This window comes from Rattus norvegicus, chromosome 7 (genome assembly GCF_036323735.1).
Source record: "Rattus norvegicus strain BN/NHsdMcwi chromosome 7, GRCr8, whole genome shotgun sequence".
Taxonomy (NCBI): Eukaryota; Metazoa; Chordata; class Mammalia; order Rodentia; family Muridae; genus Rattus; species Rattus norvegicus.
In genome coordinates, this window is record NC_086025.1 from 84,985,688 (window position 1) to 85,011,188 (window position 25,501).

The 25,501-nt window shown below is 41.4% G+C and overlaps 1 protein-coding gene across 1 annotated transcript in view; it reads right to left on the reverse strand.

The window, feature by feature from the left end:
* Window positions 1–25,501, reverse strand: part of Eif3h (eukaryotic translation initiation factor 3, subunit H) — an 83,394-nt gene that overhangs the window by 4,797 nt on the left and 53,096 nt on the right. The window contains exons 3-5 of the mRNA NM_198751.4: window positions 9,012–9,179; window positions 7,430–7,529; window positions 6,222–6,371 (exon numbers count right to left, since the gene is read on the reverse strand). Coding sequence (NP_942046.1) covers window positions 6,222–6,371; window positions 7,430–7,529; window positions 9,012–9,179 — 418 coding nt within the window. The remainder of the gene's footprint in view (window positions 1–6,221; window positions 6,372–7,429; window positions 7,530–9,011; window positions 9,180–25,501) is intronic.

Consider the following 25,501-nt stretch of genomic DNA (forward strand, 5'->3'; position numbering starts at 1 on the left):
GTGTCTACTGAGAGTTTATAATGGGCATTTTTTAAAAAACTAAGTTTAATTTAAATTCTATATTCCTGAACCTTTTTTTCTTAAAACCTTTCCCTCCTACCCCAGGGACTTTAAATTAGCAGTCCCCAGAAAGAACGTGTAAACAATTAAAGTTCCTCAAACTGCACTTCTTATCCAGCAGACTCTAAACACAACGGTAGCATTTGCTCTGCAGAGCAAATGATCTCTTTGTCTCTTGTCATTCCTAGATTTCCAGTAGGTGGTCTTTTATACTCCTTTCAGTTCAGGCACCAACATCTTCTTTATATAAAGGGGTGGTAAGGATTGACAGAATGACCCCATCTACACCACTGCTGCCTGCAATCTGCGGCCTCAAGGAAGCCTGGACAACTGATAGACACATATAAGCCAACAGCCACCGGCTGACAACCAGTACTCCCCATCACTAACTTCAGGCACACAGATATTTGCTACAGTTTATGACTTGCCAGTCTCAGCTACTGGCAACAGAGAGACAGCACTGAATGAGACACACACATCTCTCTCTTCACTGGACCTTTAACTGTGGAGAGCTGAGGACATGCTTTAGATAGCATGTCAGAGCTCTCTGAGGAGATGACAGGCTGAAAACAGAGCATTAGAAGTCAGCAATGCTAGCAAACATTCTGGAGAAAAGATAAGTACAAGTGATGAAGGCCCGAGACAGGCAAGAAATAGGCATTTTCAAATCTATTTGATGTAAAAATAAAAATCACCCAAAAGTCCCAGTGGCATCAAAGCTCCCCTCCAACCCTGCCTGCCATGAGGTCTGTGGGAATGAATCTTCTCAGCACCAATGTGAAAGTGCCCTGGACAATTAAAGACTAACCTGCTTCCTTTAAAAAGGGCACCATCATGCAACTATGTCTCTTGTAAAACACTGAATGGGAGCGGGGTGTGGCAATGCACACCTTTACCCTCAGCACTTGGGAGGCAGAGACAGACGGCATTTCTTGAGTTTGAGGTCAGCCTGGTCTACAGAGCGAGTTCCAGGACAGCATGGCTACACAGAGAAAGACAGTCTCAAAAAAACAAATACAAAACAAAGCCAGTGAACATGTACATGCGTGCGCGCGCGCGCGCGCGCGCACGCACACACACACACACACACACACACACACACACACACACACACACACACACACACACACACACCATTTCAGAGAAAGGCCATTAGCCTGACCAGGCACATCAGCACTGAGCATACAGCAATGTGAGCAGAACTTTGCTGCTGCAGTTCCACATATGGGGCATTATAGAGGAGTGGGATGCTGGTGGCTCCGTGTCCTGGTTTGAACAGCCAACCAGTTAAGGAAGAAACAGGCTGGGAAGCTTGGAACCAGATCAAAGTAAACATAACTAAATTATAGATTCTATTGGGAATCAGAAAATTAGGGTCTTTTTTCTTAAATGGTGTTATGATGAGAATTGTGTGTCTGCAAATGGTGTTATAATAGAATGAGGTGTAGGGGTGTGTGTGTGTGTGTGTGTGTGTGTGTGTGTGTGTGTGTGTGTGTGTGTGAATAAAGCTACCTTTCAATCCTGTCAAGCAGTTCAGATAACCCTGACTCAACAACCATAGCTACCTAATCTGTCTTCTCCAGTCCTCCCCGCTCCCTTTTGCATTTTCCCCACAGGGATTCATGGAGCCCAAGCTGGCCTTGTTAACACTGAAGCTAGCTTGAACCAGCCCCCGTCTCCCATCATCCTGCCTCTAGCTATACTGTTGGCATTTTAGACATGTGGAACCACCTGGCTTCAAGTACTCCTTTAATAGCAATACTCAATTTATATTTATAGTATTCCATTGGAAGTGTTGAACTACTTTTTAACTTGAAAAATATTTCTTTGAGAATTGGGATTGTTGCTGTTTTCTAATGTCTTAATAGTTTGATTTTAATTCATCCAGACTCAAGTGTTTGGGCATATGGTGTAGGATGAGAAAGGAAAGAGTTCTTCCTAGTAGCTAATCGGACGCCCAGGACCAGGGATCAGTCATGTTGCTTCTCAAATCACTTCACAATTCATTGAACAGTACTGCAGCTCACGCTTGTCTTTCCCCTCATACTGACGCCATCCTCTCACTGCCTGCCGTTCCCTTAAACAATAAGGATCGCAGTGTAAGACACCACTGCACTTAGCACACTGCACAGAGAACAGAGTACGGAGATAGGCTCGTAAGCATGTGAAGTGCTGTAGCAGATGTCCAACAGATGCTTACAAAAGATGGTTTGATCGGATAGAATGAGACCCTCCCAGACTGTCTGACAACCACAGTTTGGGCTTCTGAAAAGGAGACAGTGGCAGGCAGAAAGCAGAAAGGCATATACATCCTATAGGTACTGGGCAAAAGCAGTGAGCTGGACCCCAGTGTGACAAAGATGTACAGAAAGAGTAGTGATTAGCTCAGCAGAACAGAATACACTCTAAACCAGGACGTGAGCATTATGGCACTGCACACAGGCAGGAGTCATTCTACAAAGCACTATGACAGCCCTGAGGTGAGCAGCAGTCATGCCTCAGAACTTTGCAATCTCAGGCTCTGTCTAAAGACAATGGGACCAGTAAAGACTTAAAGTCAGGGACGATAATGACGTAGAAGTTCATGGCGTAAGATGAACTCACCCCTCCATGTACGCGGGGCAGACGGATCAAGAAGAACACGGACAGTGGACAGATCATCAAGAGAGTTCACTAGTAACCCTTACATTAATGGAACCGGAAGGAAGTGCTGCAACAGTGTTCAATGCAGAGTACATCCGGGGACACAGTGACAAGTCTTTAAAACTCCAACAACATGCAATGAATGCAACAGTGTAGTGCATGGGTAGTGGGAAGTGAGGAGACAGACAGAGGGACAGAAAATCCTGTCAAGAAACTTAGGCGTCCCTAGCAAGTAAAGCAGGTTGTCTCTGACTCTGCTGCTTGCTACTGGCTCCCATCCCCGAGCTGGACTGCCTGGTTGGGCCTCAGCTGGAAAGGATGGACCTCGTCCTGCTAGGACTTGGGATCTCAGGGCAGGGTGGTACTCAAGATGGGCTGAGGAGAAGGGGAGGATATAACGGGGAGAGGGACTTGTAAGGGTGGGATAGCAGGGGGCTTCAACAGGGTATAAAGTGAATAAATAAATTAATGGGGGAAAAAGAAGTGTAAGCACAATAAAAAGTTAAAGTCAAGGTTGTTCTTTCTGCCACAGAGAAAGCCTGGCAGTGATGGCATACTAGGAAAGACAGGAAATGAAAAATCTATGTGAAGACAGACATTCAGTGTCCTTCAGCTCATGAGGTCATGAAGGTTGGGGCAGGGTACAACGGCCCGAGGAACAAATAGTGTAACAGTGAAAGAACAGAGCTATGTCAAGTATATGAAATACTATTCACATGACCGATTGTTATAAGACACACTCCTACCTGCAGGGCACAGGCAAAGAAAAGTTCATCACTCCCAGAGCTGAGAGGTGCCACAGAGAGCCGGAGAGCCACTGCTGAATGCAAACGTGCTATCAATCCTGGAGACTGCTACACTCATTTTAACAACAAAGTTAAAATGGACCTTTCTGGAACTGGAGCATTAGCCCATCTAGGCTGGCTCACGAGGATCTGTATCTCAAGTTCCAGGGAGATCTGACTGACGCGCAGGTGCACATGCATGCGCGTGCACACGCACACACAAAAGAAGACTACCATAATCATGGTATTTGGACTTCAAAGACAGTGTGACATGTATATCACAATAATGGCCTTTAGAAATACAGTCAGTTAGAAACACTCAAAAAGACACACAGTGTCTGGGCATCAGGAATTAACAATCCCACAAGAAACAATTTTCTGGAAAATCTTTTCAGAATTGGTTTAGCCAGTGCAGGGAAACAGGAGTTCCTGTGAGGAGTTTCTATAATCCAGCCCTGCCTTTTATTGCCAAGAAACAAAGAACTGAAAATGGATAACTTAAACAGATGTGAACCAAGACGGTGAAGTCAGCTCTTGCCACAGGATCAGTTCATGCTTAGTATCCTGACTCTAGGATACTCACCTCAGGTTTACTATCTAAAAGAAGGAACTGGCACTGTTTTCCCTGCGTGGAAAGCTCAAGGCCTATGTCCTGCAAATGTTAAAATGAATAAAGACAGATCTAGAACACCCCTTTAGTAAAATGTAAAAATTAAGACCCTGAACAAAAGGAACTGTACATCTGAAGCATGTGTAAAACAAATTAATTCTAAATAAAAGAACTGATACCCACATATGGGTCATAAAAGAAAAAATAAACCTAGTATCTAAGGAAGAAACTAAAAACAGGCAATATTCCAGGTATCATCGTGTTACTCTGTTAATGTGGGAGAGGAAAAGAGGATGCACAAAAGGCTCATTCTGTTACCTCATGGCAGTGACACCTGGCTCCACATAGGAGTCCACAGGTACACAACAGGCACCGGTCGTACCTCCTCCCCACAAAACACTAATTTACCCTTTAAGCAATTCACAGGGAAAGCAGAGAGCCTCTCTTTCAGAGTCCCAACAATACAGAGGATAAAACCACAATAACATAGTATTTGAGGATGTTAGTGATAGGGCAAGCCAGGATAGTATTCTTGGCTATTCCGATTGTACAGACAGGCTCACTGGTGACCTGAGAGCTACACAAACGCTATACTGTTCTGTATGTTCAATACAGAAAGCCAGGGTAGAAGGGAAGACATGAATTATACTAGGCAGGTTTTGTGTAGTAAATTTAAAATTACTACACAACTGTGTGCCAACACATCAAATTGTAACCTCCCACACCGTTAAAGAGGGCCCTTAGCTTGATCCTTTAAATACAGGTGTGCCAAGTACCTTTGTAAAAACAAAAGAAAGAATTGATCTTCTTAAGCAGACAAATACAAGGATTGTTATGAAAGTACCTTTGCATCCATACAGTTCACCCTTTGGCTCCGTGAAATCTGGCTATATCATTTGTCATTCTGGTCATCCTTGGGTTTCCATCTTGTTGCCCTTCAAGGCCTTAGCCTTAGCCTTTGTGATACATTATTGTGATTCGATGCTACATGAATCATGGTGTTGTTACTCATGCAGAACATGGGAAACACTGGTCTCCCTCCAGTCCTTTCCTCCTCTCAATAATTAACAAAGTTTTCGTTGCCCTTACTAGCTTATATTGAATGTAACTACAAATCTGATAAATAATTGAAGTTCTGCTCAAAACTGATTGCTTAAGAAAAGAAAGCTTAGCTAGGAATGGAGGCATCCATCTGTGAACCCAGCACCCAGAACTCTGAGGCAGATCTGAGTACTTAAGCTACACAGTGAGACCCACACTGTTGAGAGGAAACTGTTTCAGTCAACTGATTATCTACTCTGTTTGGTCACTTTATAGTACATATCTGCTGGTGCCTCTTTCCACCAGAAAGAAAAGTCACAAATAAAACTGAAAAGGAATGCAAGAGAAGTTGTCTGTAACTCTGACGCCTCTACTGAAAGGAAGACAGGACTGAAGCCGTCATTCGGCCATACCCAGCATGTATGAGGTCCTGGGCTCAATTCCTGTAACCGTAAAACATAAAAAGGAGCAAGAAATTGAGGAAGTTAGGGAGACAGGTCAACAGTAACGCCAGAAAAGCAACAATTTGCTCTGGGACATTTCAATCAGTATTAAAACAAAATAAAACTATGATCTTGCCAATTGGTCAGCTAAAAGAGTCACACTAAAGGAAATTGCATACTCACTGCTATTTGTAAGACAATAAAAGTGTCAGGATCAAAAATGCTAACTCTGGTCAAATACTCTAATAACTAAAAGTTTACTATTTGGAAGTCACCATCTGAACAAGGAAGGGTCAGACAGCAACCTCCTGAACCAACCTCTTGGGTTCCAGTACAGTAAGAAACGTCAAACTAAATTTCAGCAACCTCTCCGTGGTATTTATCCTATAAAGGTCCAAATGATACAGTGAGGAAGGCAGCCGAGGGATCTGACAACAGTGATTACCCTGAGAGTTTTCAACAGGAATCTTTACGGGGCCAGGTGAACAGTACATGCTGTTACATTTATTTTAGCAACCTCAAAGTGATTCTCAGTAATTTTTCCGTATTTCCCAAGGAAAGTATGCAAAAGAGTTTGCATTATTTAAATAAAAAAAAAAAAAGAGGGGTGGAGGGCTTTTATTAGGCAGGGTCACTTACCTGCTAGCAAGACTGAGCAATTCATGCTTATCAGCCACAGCGGACTTCTTCTCAAGCTCCCACATCAGGACATTGATCAAATGTGAGTTTTTAATTACAATCGGCACTTCTTCAAACATGTGTTCAAAGGTGATGTTTGCCTTTTTCAATCTGTGGAGCATGTTAAACACACTTGAGGCCAGTGGTCAGAACTGAATGCTGAATTGAGTAGTTCCTACATTTTACCTAGTCACAGGGGCCCTCCATAGGCTCGGTTTCACTGGTTCTTTTAACAGCTTGGGGGTGGAGAGTGATTGCCGAACCCAAGTCCAGTGATTTGAGTAACTTTGAAAATGGTATGATTCTGAGCTATTAGCCCAGAAAATAAGGTCCTTGGCAGACAGACAGACAGGCAGGCAGGCAGGCAAAAAGCCTGCTTATTCTTTACAGTCAGGAATTCTTAAATTTTTGGTGACAGTGAAATGTCACTGTGAGTTACTTGATTTACTGTACACTTAGAGCAGCTAGAGAGGGCAGTGCTCTCTGCACCTCGGAAGGTGAGAAGACGCAGACACACAGCCGGACACAGCCTCTCCTAGCCCAGCTACAGCTCTTCACTTAACTCAGCTTCTCTTCTAAGGATTTTTCTGCACATTTTTAGAAGCCAATGGGAAACTAGTGAACTGTCCTACACGAAGTTGCATATGAAGTAAAAAAAACTTCACAATAACATAAGAATTCTAAATATTAAAAAGAAAAAAAACCCCATGCCATGAAGCCAGATCCCAGAACAGTTAATTACCAATTACCCTAAATTTCCAACAAGCCACTGTCTTCCCTCTGAGTCCCTGAACTGTTTCTATCTGTTCCACTGCATCATGCAACAGGACTCAAGATGCTGGAGCAGGCGACAGCCTGCAGTCTAGTGATGGCTAACTGCTCTTCACACCTCCCCTCACTCTACACTCACGACAGGCTTCGTACATGGGCCAGTTAATTCCCACTAACTGAGCTCACCAGAGTAAAAACAGCACACGAGACCTTCCATACAGGATAGTTTGAACATGGGGGAGAAATCAATGCAGAAAACTTCCACCACCCACGCAGGATTACTTATCCCAACCAAGGACTCAATACACGTGGCAAACGAAAATCCTTAAAAAAAAAAAAAAAAAAAAAAAAAAAACCTAAGTCATTTACCATATGCCTCATGGGCCTGGAACACTTACGCTTCCGGGGAAAAGTCCTTCTCTTTACAAACTTCCATCAGTTTAGGAGTCAGTCTGTATGCCTTCAGTGAGAGAGATCCTTGGGCAGTTTTTATGGGATCTCAAAAAAGGAAAAGAGAAGGCTATTACTGAGAATGTTGTCACCACTGGTGCTCATATAGCACTAATTTTGGGCACACTGCTACTAATCATACAAGTTTTGAAATATGAAGACCAAACTAAATAATCAGACATAGTTTGAAGCTGATTAAAACCAGAATAGATTTAAAATCTAGCTGGGATACCTTCAAATCCATCCCGCAAATAGAACCAGTAAACTTGTTAAAAATCAAATGTATGATCAGTTCTATAGATCTTATGTAAATAGTAGAAAAATATTCAATATAGAAAAATCTGTGTATACTTCTATAGCCCTTCAATCAATCAATTTAAAACAAATAGCCCTGGGAACAAAATGGATCCATCCCAGTGAGCACTGTTCACAGTTCTTCATTAGAGCAGATTGTAAAAACCAAACCACTAAGTCAAAGTGCTATCGCAAAGTGTCGTTTTAGTTTTAGGGAAGTAAGTTTTGTCAAAACTGACTGCTTAAACACTCCACTAGGAAGGGAGCTTAGCACTTGCTGCATGATAACGGCTCTGGCGAGCCAATGTTCGCCTAAAACCTGTGTTAACATTCATGTTGTCTGAAATTCAACACAGTGAAACTTTTAGCAATAGGTGATAAAATGAAAACCAAAATAGATTGCAGCAAGTGGAGAATTCATCAAGGTCTGATGATGCAATGTTTCCAGCCAATGTAAGTGCACTTTAACAACTTGTTCTCTCTGTAATCCAATTGCTAACACACTGAAACAATTTCGGGGCAGCTCGTAAGATTGATCGTATTCATTAGTATTTTTTCTGACAGATACTCAGGACGTTACATTTACTTCTCAGCTGGAAACTATATGCGAGTCTGCCAGATATGGCAAACTGTGAGTGTTTGGGGAGGGGGAGGCTATAAAGCTGTTAAATTGCCTACGGTTCTGATACAGCACAGAACATCTGGTCTGGAGAGCTTGAGGAAACACCATTAAATAGGCCGAAAAGAAAAAAAAACTTTGTGCTAAGAAACAGTCCAGGTTTTGTACACTGCTGTCAGAGGTTTAAAAAAAAAAAGAAGAAGAAGAAAAAGGAAAAAAAAGAGAGAGAAAAAAAAGAGAAGGAAAACTTGGCACGCTGTAGTATGATTGGTCAGTCGTGTACAGAACCAGACACTCCAGCAATGGGAGTTTGTTAGACATCTGGTCTCATTCCACCAGCTCCTGCAAGGAGGGAGGGAGATGAGGGGGAAAAAAAAAATGAAGCAGCTACTCCAGCATTCCAAAACGTACACATCAGGGCTCTGATAGCAAGAAAAATAAACAGAAAGAAGGAAACCCTGTCTAGACTTAGCTGCTGCTGAGCTGCTCCGAGAGAGCTGATGTTTACTTGAGAAGGAAGGCCTGCCAGGCTGCTCCAAGAGGTAGAAAGACAGAACGCAAAAATAGTAGTAATAATATTAAGGAGGAAAAGAATAATAAAGGAGCCTCCCACTCACCGTAAATGAGAACGACAGATTCTTCAATGGCGTGCTGGTAGCTGAACTGAGAATCCAGAAGCGCCCGGGTAACGAAGGAGCCGTAATACGTGGACTGGTACCAGCCCACGTGGAGGTGGTCGATGTTCACGTGGCGAAGGCTGCGCATCATCTCCATCTGATACTGCACTGGATGGTGAGGAAGAGGAGTTAAAGCAAAGCCCCAAAGTCCAAGCTTTAACAACGCCACCACCATTAACTATTGGTTCAGTATAACAGGGTTCCAAATTTAAAATTATCCATTTTACACAAAAAGACAACAAAGTTTTCAAATCACTTCAAATAATCGGAAGTTGTTGTTCATACTTCTCTTTCCTAAAACTGCAAAAAAGTTAACTGTGTAAAGAAACGGTGTACAATTCTTAGACTGTTCATGATAGTTTCATCTGAATTAAGTCAGTTATCATTCATGGTCTCCTTCACACAGTTTTTGGAACTAAGAACTACATCCATCAAGAAAACTAAGGGGAAACAATGACCACATCACTTACATAGGAACCAGACACAGGCTACAGCTAATTCAATGGAAGAGTCCATTTTTGCCTTCATCTAGTGCCCCCTACTGCATAGACAGTTTTTTAAAAAAGCATTTTCTTCTCTTTGTATTTGTTTGTGGTAACAGATACTTTAAAACTAGACTAATTGTATTAATCACCATGTATATGACTAAAAAGTCTGATGACTTTTCTTCTTGAATGGCTATATTATTCACTTAAAGCGGTAAGTATTACTAGAAAATGAGGTATAAATTCATAAAATAATAAATGACATTTAAAAGCAATACAGGGCTGGAGAAATGGCTCAAAGGGAACTGAGTTTAGTTCCCAGTATTTATGTCAGCTAGCTCTCAACTACCTGCAACTCCACTTCTGCAACTACACACACACACACACACAAACATATAAGTAAATGAATTTTTTAAAATAAGCATCATAGTCTAATAATGCACATCACACACAAAAGAAAGAGGAAAGTTGTACAGCCAATCACTACCCTAGCTATTTCTGTAATGAAGAATGAATGCAGGGCAGCACAGAGCAGCCACACAGCTTAACTAGATCTGATAACTTTCTTGTTTTAAATACAAGTATTTTCAAAATTTGATCAAATTTTATGAAAACTTTATTACTGCTGCTCCCAAACAGTACACAAGACTCTGATTACAATACTGTCAACCCGTTCTTGGGCAAAGAAATTATAGATTTTATTTCAAGGACTACAAGATCATTGCAAACTCTTCACCTACTGAAAAATTGTCTAAAGAAAAGCCCCACATTGCTCTTATCACTATCTGGAAGGACCGCTGTTCAATTCCACAGTAAATGTGCAAGAGGTGGATACTGTGTGCTGTCAAGAGGCACACAAATGCAAGTAAGTAACTCTCTTCAGGGTGGATGCAGCTCACTATTCCTGGGCCACGTTACTTCTTTTGTCCTTTCTTTTCTTTTTACAGGGTATAGTGGAGAGGCTCGGGAAATGGCTCAGCAGTTGAGAGCACGTGCTACTTGTGCAGAGAAGCCCCGTTTCCATGGGATCTGATGCCCTTTCTGACCTCTGTGAGCACCATGCATGCAAGTGGTGCATATACCGCGTACTCAAAGCACTCATACATATAAAATAAAAAGTCAACGGGTACAGGAGAAGGCGTGATTGATATGTTACACACTTTTATAAATCCTGTTGATTTTTTAATTTTCTAAATAATATGTGAAAACAAGGCCTTATAACTCATGTTACATTTGAAACCATAATTTAAAACACTACAACCAGACTGGAGGCAGTGGTAAAGTATCTTCCTAGCACATGGAAGGCCTTGGGTTCAATCCCCACCTACTTAACCTAAAGGAAAGTAAATAAGCAAGCCACAGTCCAGATTATCTAGTTTACACATAATGACACCCTGGAGGAAGCAGTCTCTAGCTATGAGACTCTTAAGTTAATGTAAACGGATCTGACTAATTTTAATCAAATTTAACTTACAAATAAAAGCCCTAATGCTATCAGTACAATGGGAGCTAAAACTAAATTTGCTAAGTTGTTTTAAATTGAAAGTAAAGAGATCGAAGAAATTATTGAACAATCAACAGAACAAATATCATTAAAAACAATGTATTTTGAATAACTGAACCTTAGTGTAAGAAGGCCAGCCTCTACCACACATCTGCTAGTGAGCAGTTAAAAAACCTTAGTGCCATCTGCCAACTGGGAACAGATGGGAAAAAAAGAGTGCTCCTGCCAGCGCTGACATTTTCCCTGTGGAGTTCTTGCTCTCTCTGATCTTTGGTTTCCCCATTTCTAAAGACATCTGAGAACTCATCCCAGTCAAAATGCTAGGACTCCACATTGTTCACTGGATATGCTAATTACAAACAATGACTTGTCTATTAGCTAAAGCAAGTGTGCATTATGACTTAAAATAACTTTTTTGAAAAAAAAAAAGTCTATGAGCTTGCTAAGACTCCCCTCAAATAGCTTGGATAAAGAGGACTTTATAAAAGCATTTTAGAATACCTCACAGAGCTTTAAAATATTCCAAGATCAGCAGTAAAACTCTGTAATGTCCAGCTTCCCTAACCTGCAGGCCTCTGATGAGACAATCGAAGGTGAAGCTCTTCTGTAAACTAGAAAAGTCAGAGCTACAAGCCCCAAGGCTGCTGTGTGTACAAGTAAATTTGAAAACTAGAGTAGGAGACCCGATTATTATCGTGGGAAGGAACAAGGAAACACCAATCCCTCCTTATCACCAAGACAAAGATTCTCCCTCAAGTACTTATCTTAAATGAATATAAAAATGAAAGGGCTAAGAACAAAGAACTGCTTTCAGAAATTCCAAAGCAGGCCAGACACGACAGTGCCTGACTGTACTGTTGGCACTTGGGAAGCAGAGACAAGAGTCAACTCTCAAGGGCTGACGGCAATCCTGATCCACAGAGAAAACCCCAAACCAACAAAACATCCCAGTATCCCGAAACTTCACTACTACACAGCGCCTGTGCTTGGGCCATCCTGTATCAATGTCAGTTCTTTACCTATCCTGACAGTTGAGTTCATCACCCAATTGTAAGAATTGAGAATTCGTAAATCACATGTTGTGTTGCTCTCACTTAGGGAGATAAGCAAAGGGATCCATCTCAAGTTTGAGGCCAGCCTGGGCTATAAGGGAGTCTCTGCCTCTAAAACAAGTAAGAAACTAGACACACTGCCATTTTAACAAGTTTGTGGAGGCATAACACAGAAATAATAAAGACTAGTCTTCAGACGTGAGGCTGGGGCTCTAGTGTGAGCATGAGAGGCCCAGGCCAAAGCACATGCTGTCTGAGAGAGAAGTCATGTGAATGCAACTTAGAAAGTGATGCCTCTGCCATATGCAAGCTAAGGAACAGACAGCGCTCACAAACAGCCATGTGACCTGAGCATCTTGCAGACGCTTAAGGACTGCCGTTGTTTGTTCTAATGTTGACAGAGTGGTCCTTATCTCCCCACTTAGCTTTCCTTCCACCCACCCAATTTTTTAAGAGCCTTGCTGCTAAAGCTAAGCAGAAACAAACAGCACACTGCGCCATTAAACTTTCAGGACCAAAGCAACACTCACAGCAGCCCAATATCAGTCACCTCAGTGACACATTGGCAGGCAGCCATTTACTTCTACAGATTGTAGGCACAAGGAAACAAACCATCAAGCGCTGATGTGACTATTACAGTAAGTTTTCTAGTTAACAAGAGCGGCCATTTTGGATCTTGATTGTTGCTTTTTGTGGTTCTGCTAGTCATCAACAGTGAGGAGATAAGGTAAGGGCAGAATCCATCTAAGCTATAAGCCACAGATAAACAGAGACGCCCCAGGGGACGTGAATGAGGCCGCATTAGAGCCCACAACTTTGGGAAATACGATTGAGCTCTACCTCACACCTAGCCATTCCTATGTAGAGTGGCTCACAACAGAAGGAAGAAAGCCAAGTCCAAAGAAACAAAAGGGAAAGAAAAAAGGCCCTTAATAGAGAGCTAAGACTCCCCATTGCTCCACAAATTGAGACCAGTGGAGCAAAAAGCTGGCAATTTCTCAAAGCCGGACATGGTTGGGCACGTCCCTATGGAAGGAGTCATCCAGTGGTATTCACTTCTGAACTCCCCAAGGAAACATAGCGAAGAGAAAGTCCTTCTGAAGAGAAACTACTTTTAAACTGACAATAGTGTTCAACAGAAGGGTTTAGAACTGCATCGCAACAGTTTGGGGAAGAACCTTTAAAGTATTCTTAGCTTCAAAAACACTCAGCAGGTAAGGCTCAGCAGTTCTGAGTTGGCTCTGCAGGTAAGGACGCCTGCTGCCAAACCTGACGGCACCTGAATTCTGTCCCTGGGACCCAGAGGGGTGAAGGAGAGACCCAAGTTGTTCTCTGATCTCCACAGATGCACACTCACACACCCCTAGCTCCTCCACACAATAAATAAAATGAATTAACATTTTAAATCAAGGCAAACATCTAACCAACTGAGAAGCAGCAAATAAAAACTTTGCAGATGAACTGGTAGTGACCACTAAGCAATTCAAATTACTAATATAAAAGCCATACTCGGATACAGGGGAAGTGCTGCCCAAATATGAGGGGCATATTATTGTACAGGTTGAAAAAAAATCCCTTCAACTCTACCAAGGCCTCAACTCAACAAGGCCTTGGCAGGCAACCAAGGCCTGGTGACAACACCAGCATCCAGTCCAGGTCTGGCCCCAATATACTTACCTTCATTTTAGATAGCTGTTCTACAAGAGTCAAATTCAAGTGCCCAGAGCTACAGATGCCCCGAGGCAGACTGCCCAGGAACTACTCCTTCAAAAGCCCACATTCTCAGGGCTTCCTTTTGTTTCATTTTTAAATCAAAGAACCTTGAAAACAAAATGATTTCTTATACTGAGCTGCTGTGTCTGGAGTTACACTAGCAGCTTACCATATGGAGCAGAGAACTGTCACTCTAGAATTATTAACCATCTCCTTACATCTTCAATTATTCATTTGAAATACCTCTCCTTTATCATCTTTCTAAACTGCTTATTGTATGTATGTTGCATTTCAGAAGCCAAGGAGCTGGTTCTCTCCCTCTACCAAACTAACCCAAATTTTATAAATGAAATCCCTACTATCTAAATATTATATAAAAGAAACCTGAGTCTAGGAACCAGCCCTTACTGATCGTCTACTAGTCCGACTTCCCAAATGGCCTGCACATTATCCAGCTCCCAATAACTCCAACAAGCTAATCGCAATTATGGGAATGCTTTTAGAAAAACCATCTACCACAGTTGTGACTTCAATTTGCCTTTCAACTCTGACTCGAAAGCCTAGGGTGCCTCTCCTTCATAGACTCCGGGGATGTGGAGTAACGGCATCAGACTCATAAAGTGCAGCAGACATACACCAGAAGCTACAGTGAGGAGTCGCCGTGGCTTCCCATGCTCCAGAACTGTAACAAAGCACTACCAGTAAGACATTAAGTGCAAAGACTACTACCAAAGGCTTTTAAGTGCCAGAGTAAATGTGAAGTCAGACTCCCAAGACATTACATTTTATGTTACTATTTGAAACTTGGGTCAAGATTGAGTTGTCATTAAATGCTGGCTCAAATCAAGCAAGCCGGCAGACATAGTGATGGAGCACACACTCCATAGCAAAGGAAAAAAACCAATCAGGAGATGCAAATGGCTTTAAAAATAAGCAAAGCCACACAATGGCCCTGAAACAAACTAATGATTTCAACAAATATTTTCATATTGTCAAAGTGTAATGCATAAAACTCTCCTATCTGTCCAGGCACTGCAGCCCAGAGAGGACTTTAAAGAAAACAATCACAAGCTCTTTTCCCTGCAGCACCATGGGATGTCAAGGAGCACTCAGTCTGCGACTGTTTAGCAAGACAAACTTTATTCTGTGCTTTCCTTTTCATAGCGAGACTTGCTGCCAAGCCGCACATACGTTCCGGGCAATGTTCAAAGCTAGTAGCAGATGTAGATTTAAGCAAACAGAATGTGCATTTGAAAAAAAGAATTAAATACAGTCTACTTCGGGTGGAGAGGATTATGGAATACACAGATTTCTCAAAAGTTCCATATTCTCTTCGCCCCGACCATACCATGTATTCCTCCCTTGTTTCAATTAACACATCTGTTATTAATGCCACTCCTGGGACAGCTTCGAATTTTGGTAATGGCTCAATTTTTCACAAAAAGTGTCCAATATAAGTTCTTCTTTACCTAGAAACTACTCTGTCCTATTTAAAAGAAATGGCAAAATACTGCCTTTGTCCTGAGTGGTTACATACAGTCCTTCAGCTGAATATGAATTCTGGCAAAATAATTTCTTTTGAATGTCAGGCTGGGGACAAGGAACTAGAAGTAAGGCGAGAGGCAGTCACTAGTTTATCTTTTAAAACTATTAAGAGCCTTTGACAATTATTGGAATATTTGGGGGGGGGGTGTTGGTATGTTTAAGGAGTTGCCTATGAAACACAAGAAAGTTAAGAGAAAAAGAACATCTTTGTCCTGTAAAACACAATGTCTTCTTAATCAGATTGTAAAATACAGTTAAGAAATTTACTGGAAGTTAACTGTGTGTCATCTGACATCGGTGTACATCAAATTAATTTACCTGTGTAAGATCAGAGACAGACTCTTCACTACATGAAAAACTGTCACAGAACGACTTTCTGACCACTCCAGCATAGTATATGCCAGGGAAAGCAGATGAGAATCCTGGGTGTGGACAAAATATTTCACAAGATCCTGTCATACGGCAGAAAACATCTCTTCCATATTTACAGCCATCTGAGGTATTCCTACGAGGCTAGTATGATTATAAAACTAGATGCTACAAACACTCTGAAGGAATGGAATGTTGATAATATACTAAAAAGGTAACAATTATCAGACAATTGTCTGTGTGTTCATGTCCTGCCCCATCTACAAAGGGTAGGAAGCAGCCTTTTGCTAACTTGTATAAATAACTAGTCCTATCAGGTCAGGGAAAGTGTGCATTAGCAGAGAGACCACGAAAGCTAGAGTGAGCAGAGTGAATCAGACCATGGGTAACTTCTGGTTCTTAGCATTCCAAACAAGAAGGGAAATATCATCATTTACACTGTCCAATAGGCGAGAAACACCTCAAAATGTCTCAAGTAGGCGAGGCTTTCCTTAGTGTCTAGCCCTAAATACAGTCTCCACTGAAGCTTCAATAAAAACGTTTGTACAGAGTCTTAAGACATGGACTTCTATTCCTACTATAAACAACATCTGACTTGACGATCTTATAACTTTGGTTTTTTTTTTTTTTTTTTTAATGTGCAAGGGAAGAGTGGGGTCATGAGTACTTTTCAAAGCAACAACAAAAATAGTACACTGAGGCTGAGGGATAAACATGAGAAGAAACGGCTGTCAAAAAGAATCAAAGCTACATCCTATATGGATCTGTGCAACAACTTCAACCTCCAATTCTAAAGCACCAGAGAGAGACACACCAGTGCTGAGTATACTAAATATCCCAAAGAAAGCTAATGATGACCTAGGACTGCTTGCAGGTTGCAGAAGGTTGGTGACAGATGACTCACAGATCACTGACCTTAGCTGCAAGCCCTAACAAAGCAGTGTGAACTAGGGGTCTGAAAACTACAGTGGTATCTTTTGGAAAGTTCATCCTCACTCGGGATGAACTGATGATGGATAGCATATAATTGGTCTTTTAGTATCTTAACTTCAACAACTAGAAAATAATGATTTCAACTTCCAAAAAGCATGATATTGACAGCATTTTCAGAACCAAGCCTGGCCGAGGAAACAGGTAGTCCACAGTGACCATCATTCCCAGCCTGCACTCTGCTTCCAGCTTCTTCTTCAGTACACAAACACAGTTAGCCATGAGCCTACCGCTCCTTTACTCAGCTTACAGTCATTTTTCCATAGCTAAAATCATTGAAACAGGGGGAAATTAATGGCATAGGAAACACTCATTTGCGAGGCAACATAGAATGTGAATTTGTTAGGATACAAACAAATGTGTTAGGAAACCACCGGTTACGCCTAAAAGGAAACGCCATAAAGAAACAGCTAAAACAGCAACAGTGCTGTCTCTGCCATGGAGAAAACCCAAAGAGGTTTGCCTTCTTAATAACCGTTCCTGTCCTTTCCTTTTCATGCTGTGGTAGCACTACTAACAAAGCAAGGCGCTCTTCTTCCTAGAGTGATAGAGAGTTAAATAGGGTAATTTATCCAAAGTCTGCTATGACACGTCACCTCAGAAAGAAATAAAGAACTTGTCCCCATCAACTGGGCTCAGAAAGATCTAGAATCTCAAGGAAACAGCACTTACCTTGGCTCAAAATCAATTGTTTTGGGAAATTGGGTTTGATTAATTTGATGACAAGCATTGAATAAAGTCCTGACTTACCATTTCTATATTGGGAATACAGAAAATGAAAAGACAAAAGGAGATTGCCTGACCAGAAAAGACAAAATATGACTCCATTAACATTCATCTCATGAAACTAAACTTACAAGTATAAATATGAATGTGGCCGAAATACAATCTACTATGAGAAGGATTACAAAAGGAAAAATACTTGTAGGTACTAAGATTATAAGCTAATTATATTCTGTACAATAAAGAACAGATTCAATAAAGAGAGAGACAAGCTACAGAAATTAGATTTCAGGAACAGGTAACCTTGAATGTCCTGTTATTACTGTGCATGTAACAATAAAATACATTTTACTATACAGGTTTCTACCTCCTGATTCCATTGTAAGTCTTTAAAACAGAGGAAATAAATCCCTGCCCCCAAAAGGTGACTAAAACAAAACCACTAATAGGGGAACACACGCAGGTCCGGGCAGCCGGCTCAGAGGCCTAGACAGGAGCACTTGGAAATAATGACATCCATCAGAGCACTGACTCTACGAGAAAAAGCCAACAACTTTATAATGCACCATGTTTTGCTGAAGATGCACTGTCCATTACTACAACTTAACTGTCCAAAGGTAAGTTTAGTTTTCCCTTACACACTAAGATTTGTATTTTACAGTCAGGATTAAAACACTAGATTTGTCCAGGCAACGGTGACTCAGAAGGAAGAGGCAGGCAGATCTCTGAGTTCAAGGACAGCTTGGTCTACAGAGCGAGTTCCATGACAGCCAGGGCTACACAGAGCAACCTTGTGTGTTGGAAGGAGAAAGCAAACAAACCCCACTGAGTATGAAGAAAAAGACTACAGATTACAGTTTCTCACAAATATCTGCAGCCCAAGACAAAGAAGCTGGCTAACCTGCAAAGTGAGGCACTGTTGTTAAACATGAAAGAGGAAATAATCTGCTATGGGTTCCTTACATAAGAAAGATGTTTATGTCTTCATAATCACATGCCCCACTACTCATCTGTCGCCTCCTTCCCTGCACACTCTGCTTCTCCCAAAGATTTTTATGGACTAAAGAACATAAAACTTCATGCTGAGAAAAATGGTCACACAGAAATCTTTCGGGGCAACTCATGATAACTCTGAAGAATGCACGGCTTACTTTAACATGTTTCATTTCCTGTTCAAATGCGGTTTTAGGAGACAGAACCCAACCCAGGGGTCTTTGATCTGGGATTTCAGGGTCAATTTCCTCAAATCACATGCATATGATGTCCATGAAAGAGGACTTAAAGCTCTCACCAAATTCTCTTCAGATCCAAAAGAGGTTCACAGGTACTGAGAACAAGGCTGACCCCACCCAAGCTCTCACAAAAGTCAGTCCTTTGTGGGGGCATGAGGCAGGATGGAGCCTAGGGATGAGGCAGTAATCAGTCCAGTGAGGAGACAGCTAGAGTAGCACAGATCAGCACTGAGCACCAAAGAGATGCCTTTATGGAAGACATGGAGGACAGGCCAGAGGGTCAGAGAAAACACCAGCGTCAGCAGGAGACTCACCAAGTTCCCGCTTTCCTCCAGAAGAGAACAGGAAGGAAACACTGAGGCAAGCTGAATGGGGGGCTTCACCCTACTCTCCCATGATCCAGATGAGCATTTCCCAAGGCAGACAGGAAAGAAACCCCACACCTCCTGGCAAGTGCTAATAAGACTAGAGCTGTTTGTCTATCCATGTGTGAAAAAGATGCCCAGAGTTTGAGAGCTCTGCCTAAATATAAACATTTCTTATTCTGCTACATGGATATACTTTAGAGCACAACATTACAGCCTCACAGTCATCAGCGTTTTCAAGGAACTCACTGATCCTAACCTGCAGCACGTTCACACAGACTTCTAAGTCATCAGTGAGACTTATCTTTATATAATCTGAAGCTCATAAAGGTGTTTTTCTATAGAAGGCCATTTGGTTACAGAAATATAGTGTTGGGAAGCAAATGCTACTAAAAGGCAAGGAAATGACTGGAAGAATGCATTGGAAGCTACAGAACAGGCCAAGGAGCTTTGTGTTCAGTGTTCCTGTGTGATGCTCAGAAAGGAATTCACTCCTGTAACTATGATGGGAATAGCTGAAAACCACAAATACACACAATAAGCATAATTAACCATTAGCAGGGTTATTCCTCCCCAGTTACACAGTAGGCAGTTTATTGCAATTACACTGATAAGATATGCTGGACACAGAGCAAACAGTACAGGAGTAAGGACTTAGACTACAGAATTTGCATCCTCAAGCTAGCCTCTTAGAGGGATTCCTATGCCTCTTCCTTACATATGGGAATCAGAATTAAGAGAAAAAAAGAAAAACATGACTCATACATTTATTCCTTCGTGTATTCACCCTGAGCTTGACTGTGGAGGCCGGTAGGTGCTGAGAAAGAGTAGCCAAGACACAGGCAAACAAGGGCAACAGCCTGCACGAGGATGGCAGCCAAGCCAGCAATGAATGTCTCCTCAAGCTCCTGCTGGACACAGTTCTCCAGGCCATGAGTGAACAAACTACTGTCAGGAGCAACCAGGAACTGAGGCTTAGAAGTCAACAGCTTGGCATCAGCCCTGGCAAAGTTAATCCAATGTCAGAAAACAGCTGCGCTCTAAGCAAACAAGACGCTTATGCTGCAACGCTGCCGTTAAATACAGTTGGACAGAGAAAATGGCCCAAAGATTGGGCTCTCCCTGAAACACAGTTTTAAAATCATCTACATTCAATTTGTACAATTAAAACATGATTTGGCTTGATGCTTTTACATGGTGATGGGGACAACAGTAAACAGGCACACATCCCAGCTCACATTAACAATTACACAATAAAAATTCTTTTCTGAAATCACACATTTTTCCTGATGAACTACTCTGCACAGAAACAACACATGTGTTCAGCCTGACTGTGGGCCTGCATGTGTATATATTTATGAGTAAATGCTTTTTGCATACTAGGCAAAGGTTATTGTACTTTCTCCCAAAACGTAATTTTCATTACCTTTGTAACCAATTTAAACTGCTGTCTGCCATAACATGGCTTGTGTGTGCAGACGTCGTGCTCCGAACCTTATTTTCCCAGAAGAGATTGCTTATCTTTAGATTTATTATTTAGGGAATAACATATAAGAAAACCTGCTTGATTTATAAATGTCAAATGTCACTACAATTTACTTTTAAACCATACAAACATTTTGATGACACCATACCACAACTTAACATTTTACAACTACACCAAAGCTCTGGGGAAGAGCAAATGGGTACATGAGCCAACAAACCTCCTTTCAGACGTGTCGTCGTAACTTCTGTCACGCTTCTTTTCAGCTGCAGTTACACACCTACATCCTCGTTCTCAGCAGCTACGGACCCACATACTAGGTTTGGACAGGTTTCACAAAATGGGCAATGACTTTTTGTTGGATAATCTTTGCTGGGGGTGGGGATGAAGTAGGGTCTGGATCCAGCTCTCCCACTGTAAGATCCGCATGTTTCCAAACTGCCCACTCTCTCAGGAAAAGGAAGCCTTGGTTGTTCAGAGATAATGTAATAATAATTTAGGCACCAGAGTGCCTATAGGACTATGAACACAACAGAGTAAAAAGGTAGAGACAATGAAGTATACAGGCAGATGCAGTCTTCATAATCACAGTCCAAATACAGCACAGGCTGTTGTTGGCCCAAAGAAAAGGTGTTGGCGCTCACACTGTGCCTGCATTCCAGTCACTCGGTAAGATCTTTTTCAAATTTCCTATGTAAGTCAGGTGTGCATTTTTTCAACTGCCTCAAGAATAACCTGACCACACAATAAGCCCTGACAACTACAACTTGAGGCTAGAATCCCAAACGTCCAAGACATAGCTATTTTCAATACACTGTAATGTCTACATCCAGTGACTGGTCCCTTTGATAGGGATACAGAGTACATTATATCTCAAAATCGGAGGGAAAGAAAACTATGTCCATGGTCATCAAAAAATTAACTCTGAGTTGGGCATGCCGCACTACAATACCAGCACTTAGGAAGATAGGCAAGATCACATGAGTTCAAGGCCAGACTGGCTACACAGTAAGACCTTATTAAAACTTTTTTTTTCTGTTTTTGTCTCTCATCCTTTCCTACTTCCAAGGCCCTTCCAGCTACCCTCCTCAAAGCCCCCTATGCCTTTATAATCTTTGCTAGGGGTGGGGATGAAGTAGGATGTGAATCCAGTTCTCCTGTTGTAAGCATCTGCATGTTTCCAAATTGCCCACTCTCTCAGGAAAAATAAGCCTTGGTTGTTCACAGAACAATAATTTAGGCACCTAGATATAATAACACTAATTTAGATGCCTATTCATCTGTTCTAAGTCTACAAAGTTTACTGTATGGTGCGTATTGATATCTGTGAAAGCTTGAAGTCTTTTGCCTGGAGTGCCTATAGGACTATGAACACAACAGAATAAAAAGGTACAGACAACAGAACGAGTTGTTTCTTTGACTATATTTGTTACATACACACATAGAGGTATGTATGTGTACATACAACAAAAACAACACACAGACACACAATCCAATGAGACTGCTTTTGCTGTTTATCTGTAGAAGGCTTCAAGGCTGACCACTCTGACTTGACAACCAATAAAGGTGCTGGCCTCTGGAACAGGCTACTTCTCTTCATGGGAGTCGTTAGCTGCTGATGGTTCTTTGCCTAGGAGTAGGACCCCATAACATTTCCCCTTTCTATATTAACATGCGCACTGATTCTGCTTTTCTAATCTTTTGATACAGCTGTTTTTAGGACACTGTTTCACAGCAGACTTCCTGGCACTCTGGCTCTTGTAGTCTTTTGGTTCCTCTTCTATTATGTTCCCTGAGCCACAGGTGCAAGAGCACCAGAGAGCTGGGCTCCCACGATTTTTGATCTTTACGTTCATTGTATCCAGTTATGAAAATGTTTTCCTGATGGACAGAAGAACACAGTACATCCAACTAGAGCAAGGCCTTGATCTTAGCCCTGTGTAAAAATAGTGTTTATAACAAAAAACAAATAAACAAAACCCCAGCAGCTGAGTGTGCGTCTTTGTTCATAAAGGGCCTGCTGTACACATGAGTTCAGACTTCCAGCAATGAAGTAAAAAGTCTGGTGTGGAAACATAAAAAACAGGCAGTGTACTATGGCAATAACCCTAGTTAGCCAATCAGCTTGACCAAAGCAGTGAGCTCTAGAGAGTGAGAGAAACTATCTGAAAACATAAGGTAGAGAAAAATCCAGGCAGTCACCCAACGCCAATGCTTATTACCCTCCACATACACTCAAATGTATATGTATGTGTGTGCATCGACATAAGTACCCCCACCCACAAGTACAAATCAACTCATGTCTAATGACAATGTCAAGAAACTATAATGTATACATACCTTCAAGAGTTTACAGGGTCACTATAATAATGATGGTGATGAAGATTCATTTACAAAACAATGTGGGATTTATTTAAAACTTACACAAAAGGTTAAACAGGTAAAATGTAATACATTTTAAAAGTTTAGATAAAGTGCACCAAACTAAAAACTGTTGTACTCAAGATGATATAAGACATGTTCTGAAGAGACGGCTCAGCAGTTAAGAACAGTGCCTGTTGCTGGGGATTTAGCTCAGTGGTAGAGCGCTTACCTAGGAAGCGCAAGGCCCTGGGTTCGGTCCCCAGCTCCGGAAAAAAAAAAGAACCAAAAAAAAAAAAAAAAAAAAAAAAAAGAACAGTGCCTGCTCTCCCACCACACCCCAGGTTCACATACCAGCACCCACAGCGGTTCACAACTGTCTGTAACTCCAATCCTAGGGGATCACATGCCCTCTTCTAGCCTCCATGAACACAAGCACGTGTACACTAGGCACATGGTACAGACATAGTACAGAGAAAAGACTATACATTAAATAAAATAAAACAATCTAAGATAATATAAGATAGATTTCATTTTTCAAAATTCTCTGAAATATTTTCTAATTATATCATTCAAAAGTTATCTAAAAATAAAACTTACAGCAAGGACTCAAAATTCAACTTCAGCCCGTGCTCTAATGAATGTACTGTAGTGCTACCTTCTGCCCTGCCCTAGCATCGCAAACTTTAAAGGAACAGATAGGCTAAGGAAAGAAGAGCAAGAGAGGTGCAGAACAGAGCAAGAGGTAAAGCAGATAGCCCTGTTCATCTTCAGCAGCTGATTGTGAAGAGGGAAATGCAGAATGTCAAAGGTTATGAAAAAAGAAGTATTAAAAGGAGGCTTAAAAGTAAGGTCCACCCACTATAGAACTGTCCATTTTAGATACAGCCATGCTATACTTTCGGTAAATGTCAATTAGTATCAGTTGAAGGCTGATTAAAAGGAAGCACTGGCAATATGAGAGGGAACTGTTTCCTCACTGGAGTACCTCACCGAAGCAATGAAGGCTGAGACCAAAGAGTCATGTACAGAGAGTGGAGAAGTGGCTCAGGGACTTCCTGTGCAACCATGAAGACCTGAGTTCTGGTCTCCACCAACCACATCAAATGTGTTCTGGGAAGACAGACAGACCCCTGGAGTTCACTAAGCATCTCAAGAACTAAACAGCGGAAAGACTGTAAAGACCCAATCGCAGCTTCTTTATAACCTTTATAACATCCCCACACCACATCCACGCACACACAGACACTTCTCAACACCAGATATAAGACTACAAACACATGTAAAATTTAGTTTACTCTGCACCGTACCAAAAACATTTACTTTTCACACAAAATTAAAGTGCGTTTACTAAGGGTATCTAGAGTAACCCCTTTTATGTCTACCCAGCACCCTAATCAAGAGAACATACACAGTGCAAGGCAGTGAGATATGGCTTACTACGATTGTGACCTGTGAAGTTTTCCCTATAAGAACTCTGCTTAGAAGATAATCATCTGACACTAAATTATGCGTAGTACATTCAGTGCAAGTCCAGAGAAAAATCAATTAAAGTTATACAAAAGTTAAAGATCAAAACATCTAGGGTACCTACCACCTACAGTAACATTTTACAGATGGCTTCATAAAACAAACCCTTCAACAAACATCTGTGCTATCAAGAATGGTGCTAAATAAAGCCACATCCCACACACTGAGCAGAATAACTTTTCGGTGCTGCAATATCTCATGACAAATTTAATCCCATTGGATAGTAGAGCTGACTGATCTATGCACCCCAATTATGAACTTCACTTGCTCGTTAATCTTCTTGGGCTATGATAACAAAACACCATGGACCGGCCAACTTAAACAACAGGTGTCCATTTTCTCACAAAACTGGGTCCTGGAAAGATCAAGATCAAAGCATGAAGGTCTCACCTCCGGCTTTCGGAAGGTGGCCTTCTTATTGTGCTCTACGAGAAAACTTACTGATGTTTCTTCTTCCAAGTACATATGACTTAGTCTCCCTTACAATCTCATCTAACCCTGATGACCTTCCAAAGGTTCATCTCCTCAATTGCACTGCAAGTTAGAGTTCGGCACCAAGGAAGACACAAACATGAGCCTACACCAACTTCTGAATTTAATTTTCACTAAGCTGAAAATGAGGTGATTGACATCAATTAATTTTATTTAAACCATACTTATTATAAAATGACAATATCGATATTCATAGAAAAGACTTTATCAGACATATTGTACTCAAATTCTAAACGTCACATCATCACATAGTGATTTCTAAAACCAAGGCAAGTTGGAGATGTCCAATTCCTCCTTACCTATATGCTTTTTAAAGACACAGAATGATCAACAATACCCTATGTTTATTCTTCAGTTAGAAAGAAGAGAGCCAAAGTATCAGATACTTGCCATGTATTTATGCTGATATTCCAAACAGATCCAAGACCAACAGATAGTTACTGCCCTCACTTCTCAGAAGAAAAAGATGAAGAGCTACCTACCTAGTATACATGAACGATTTCAGCTTCTAGAAGGATCTGCACAAATCCAAAGCCCTCCGTTTGACTACTAGCCAAAAAAGGAGGGGAGCCTCCCTCTGCACTGT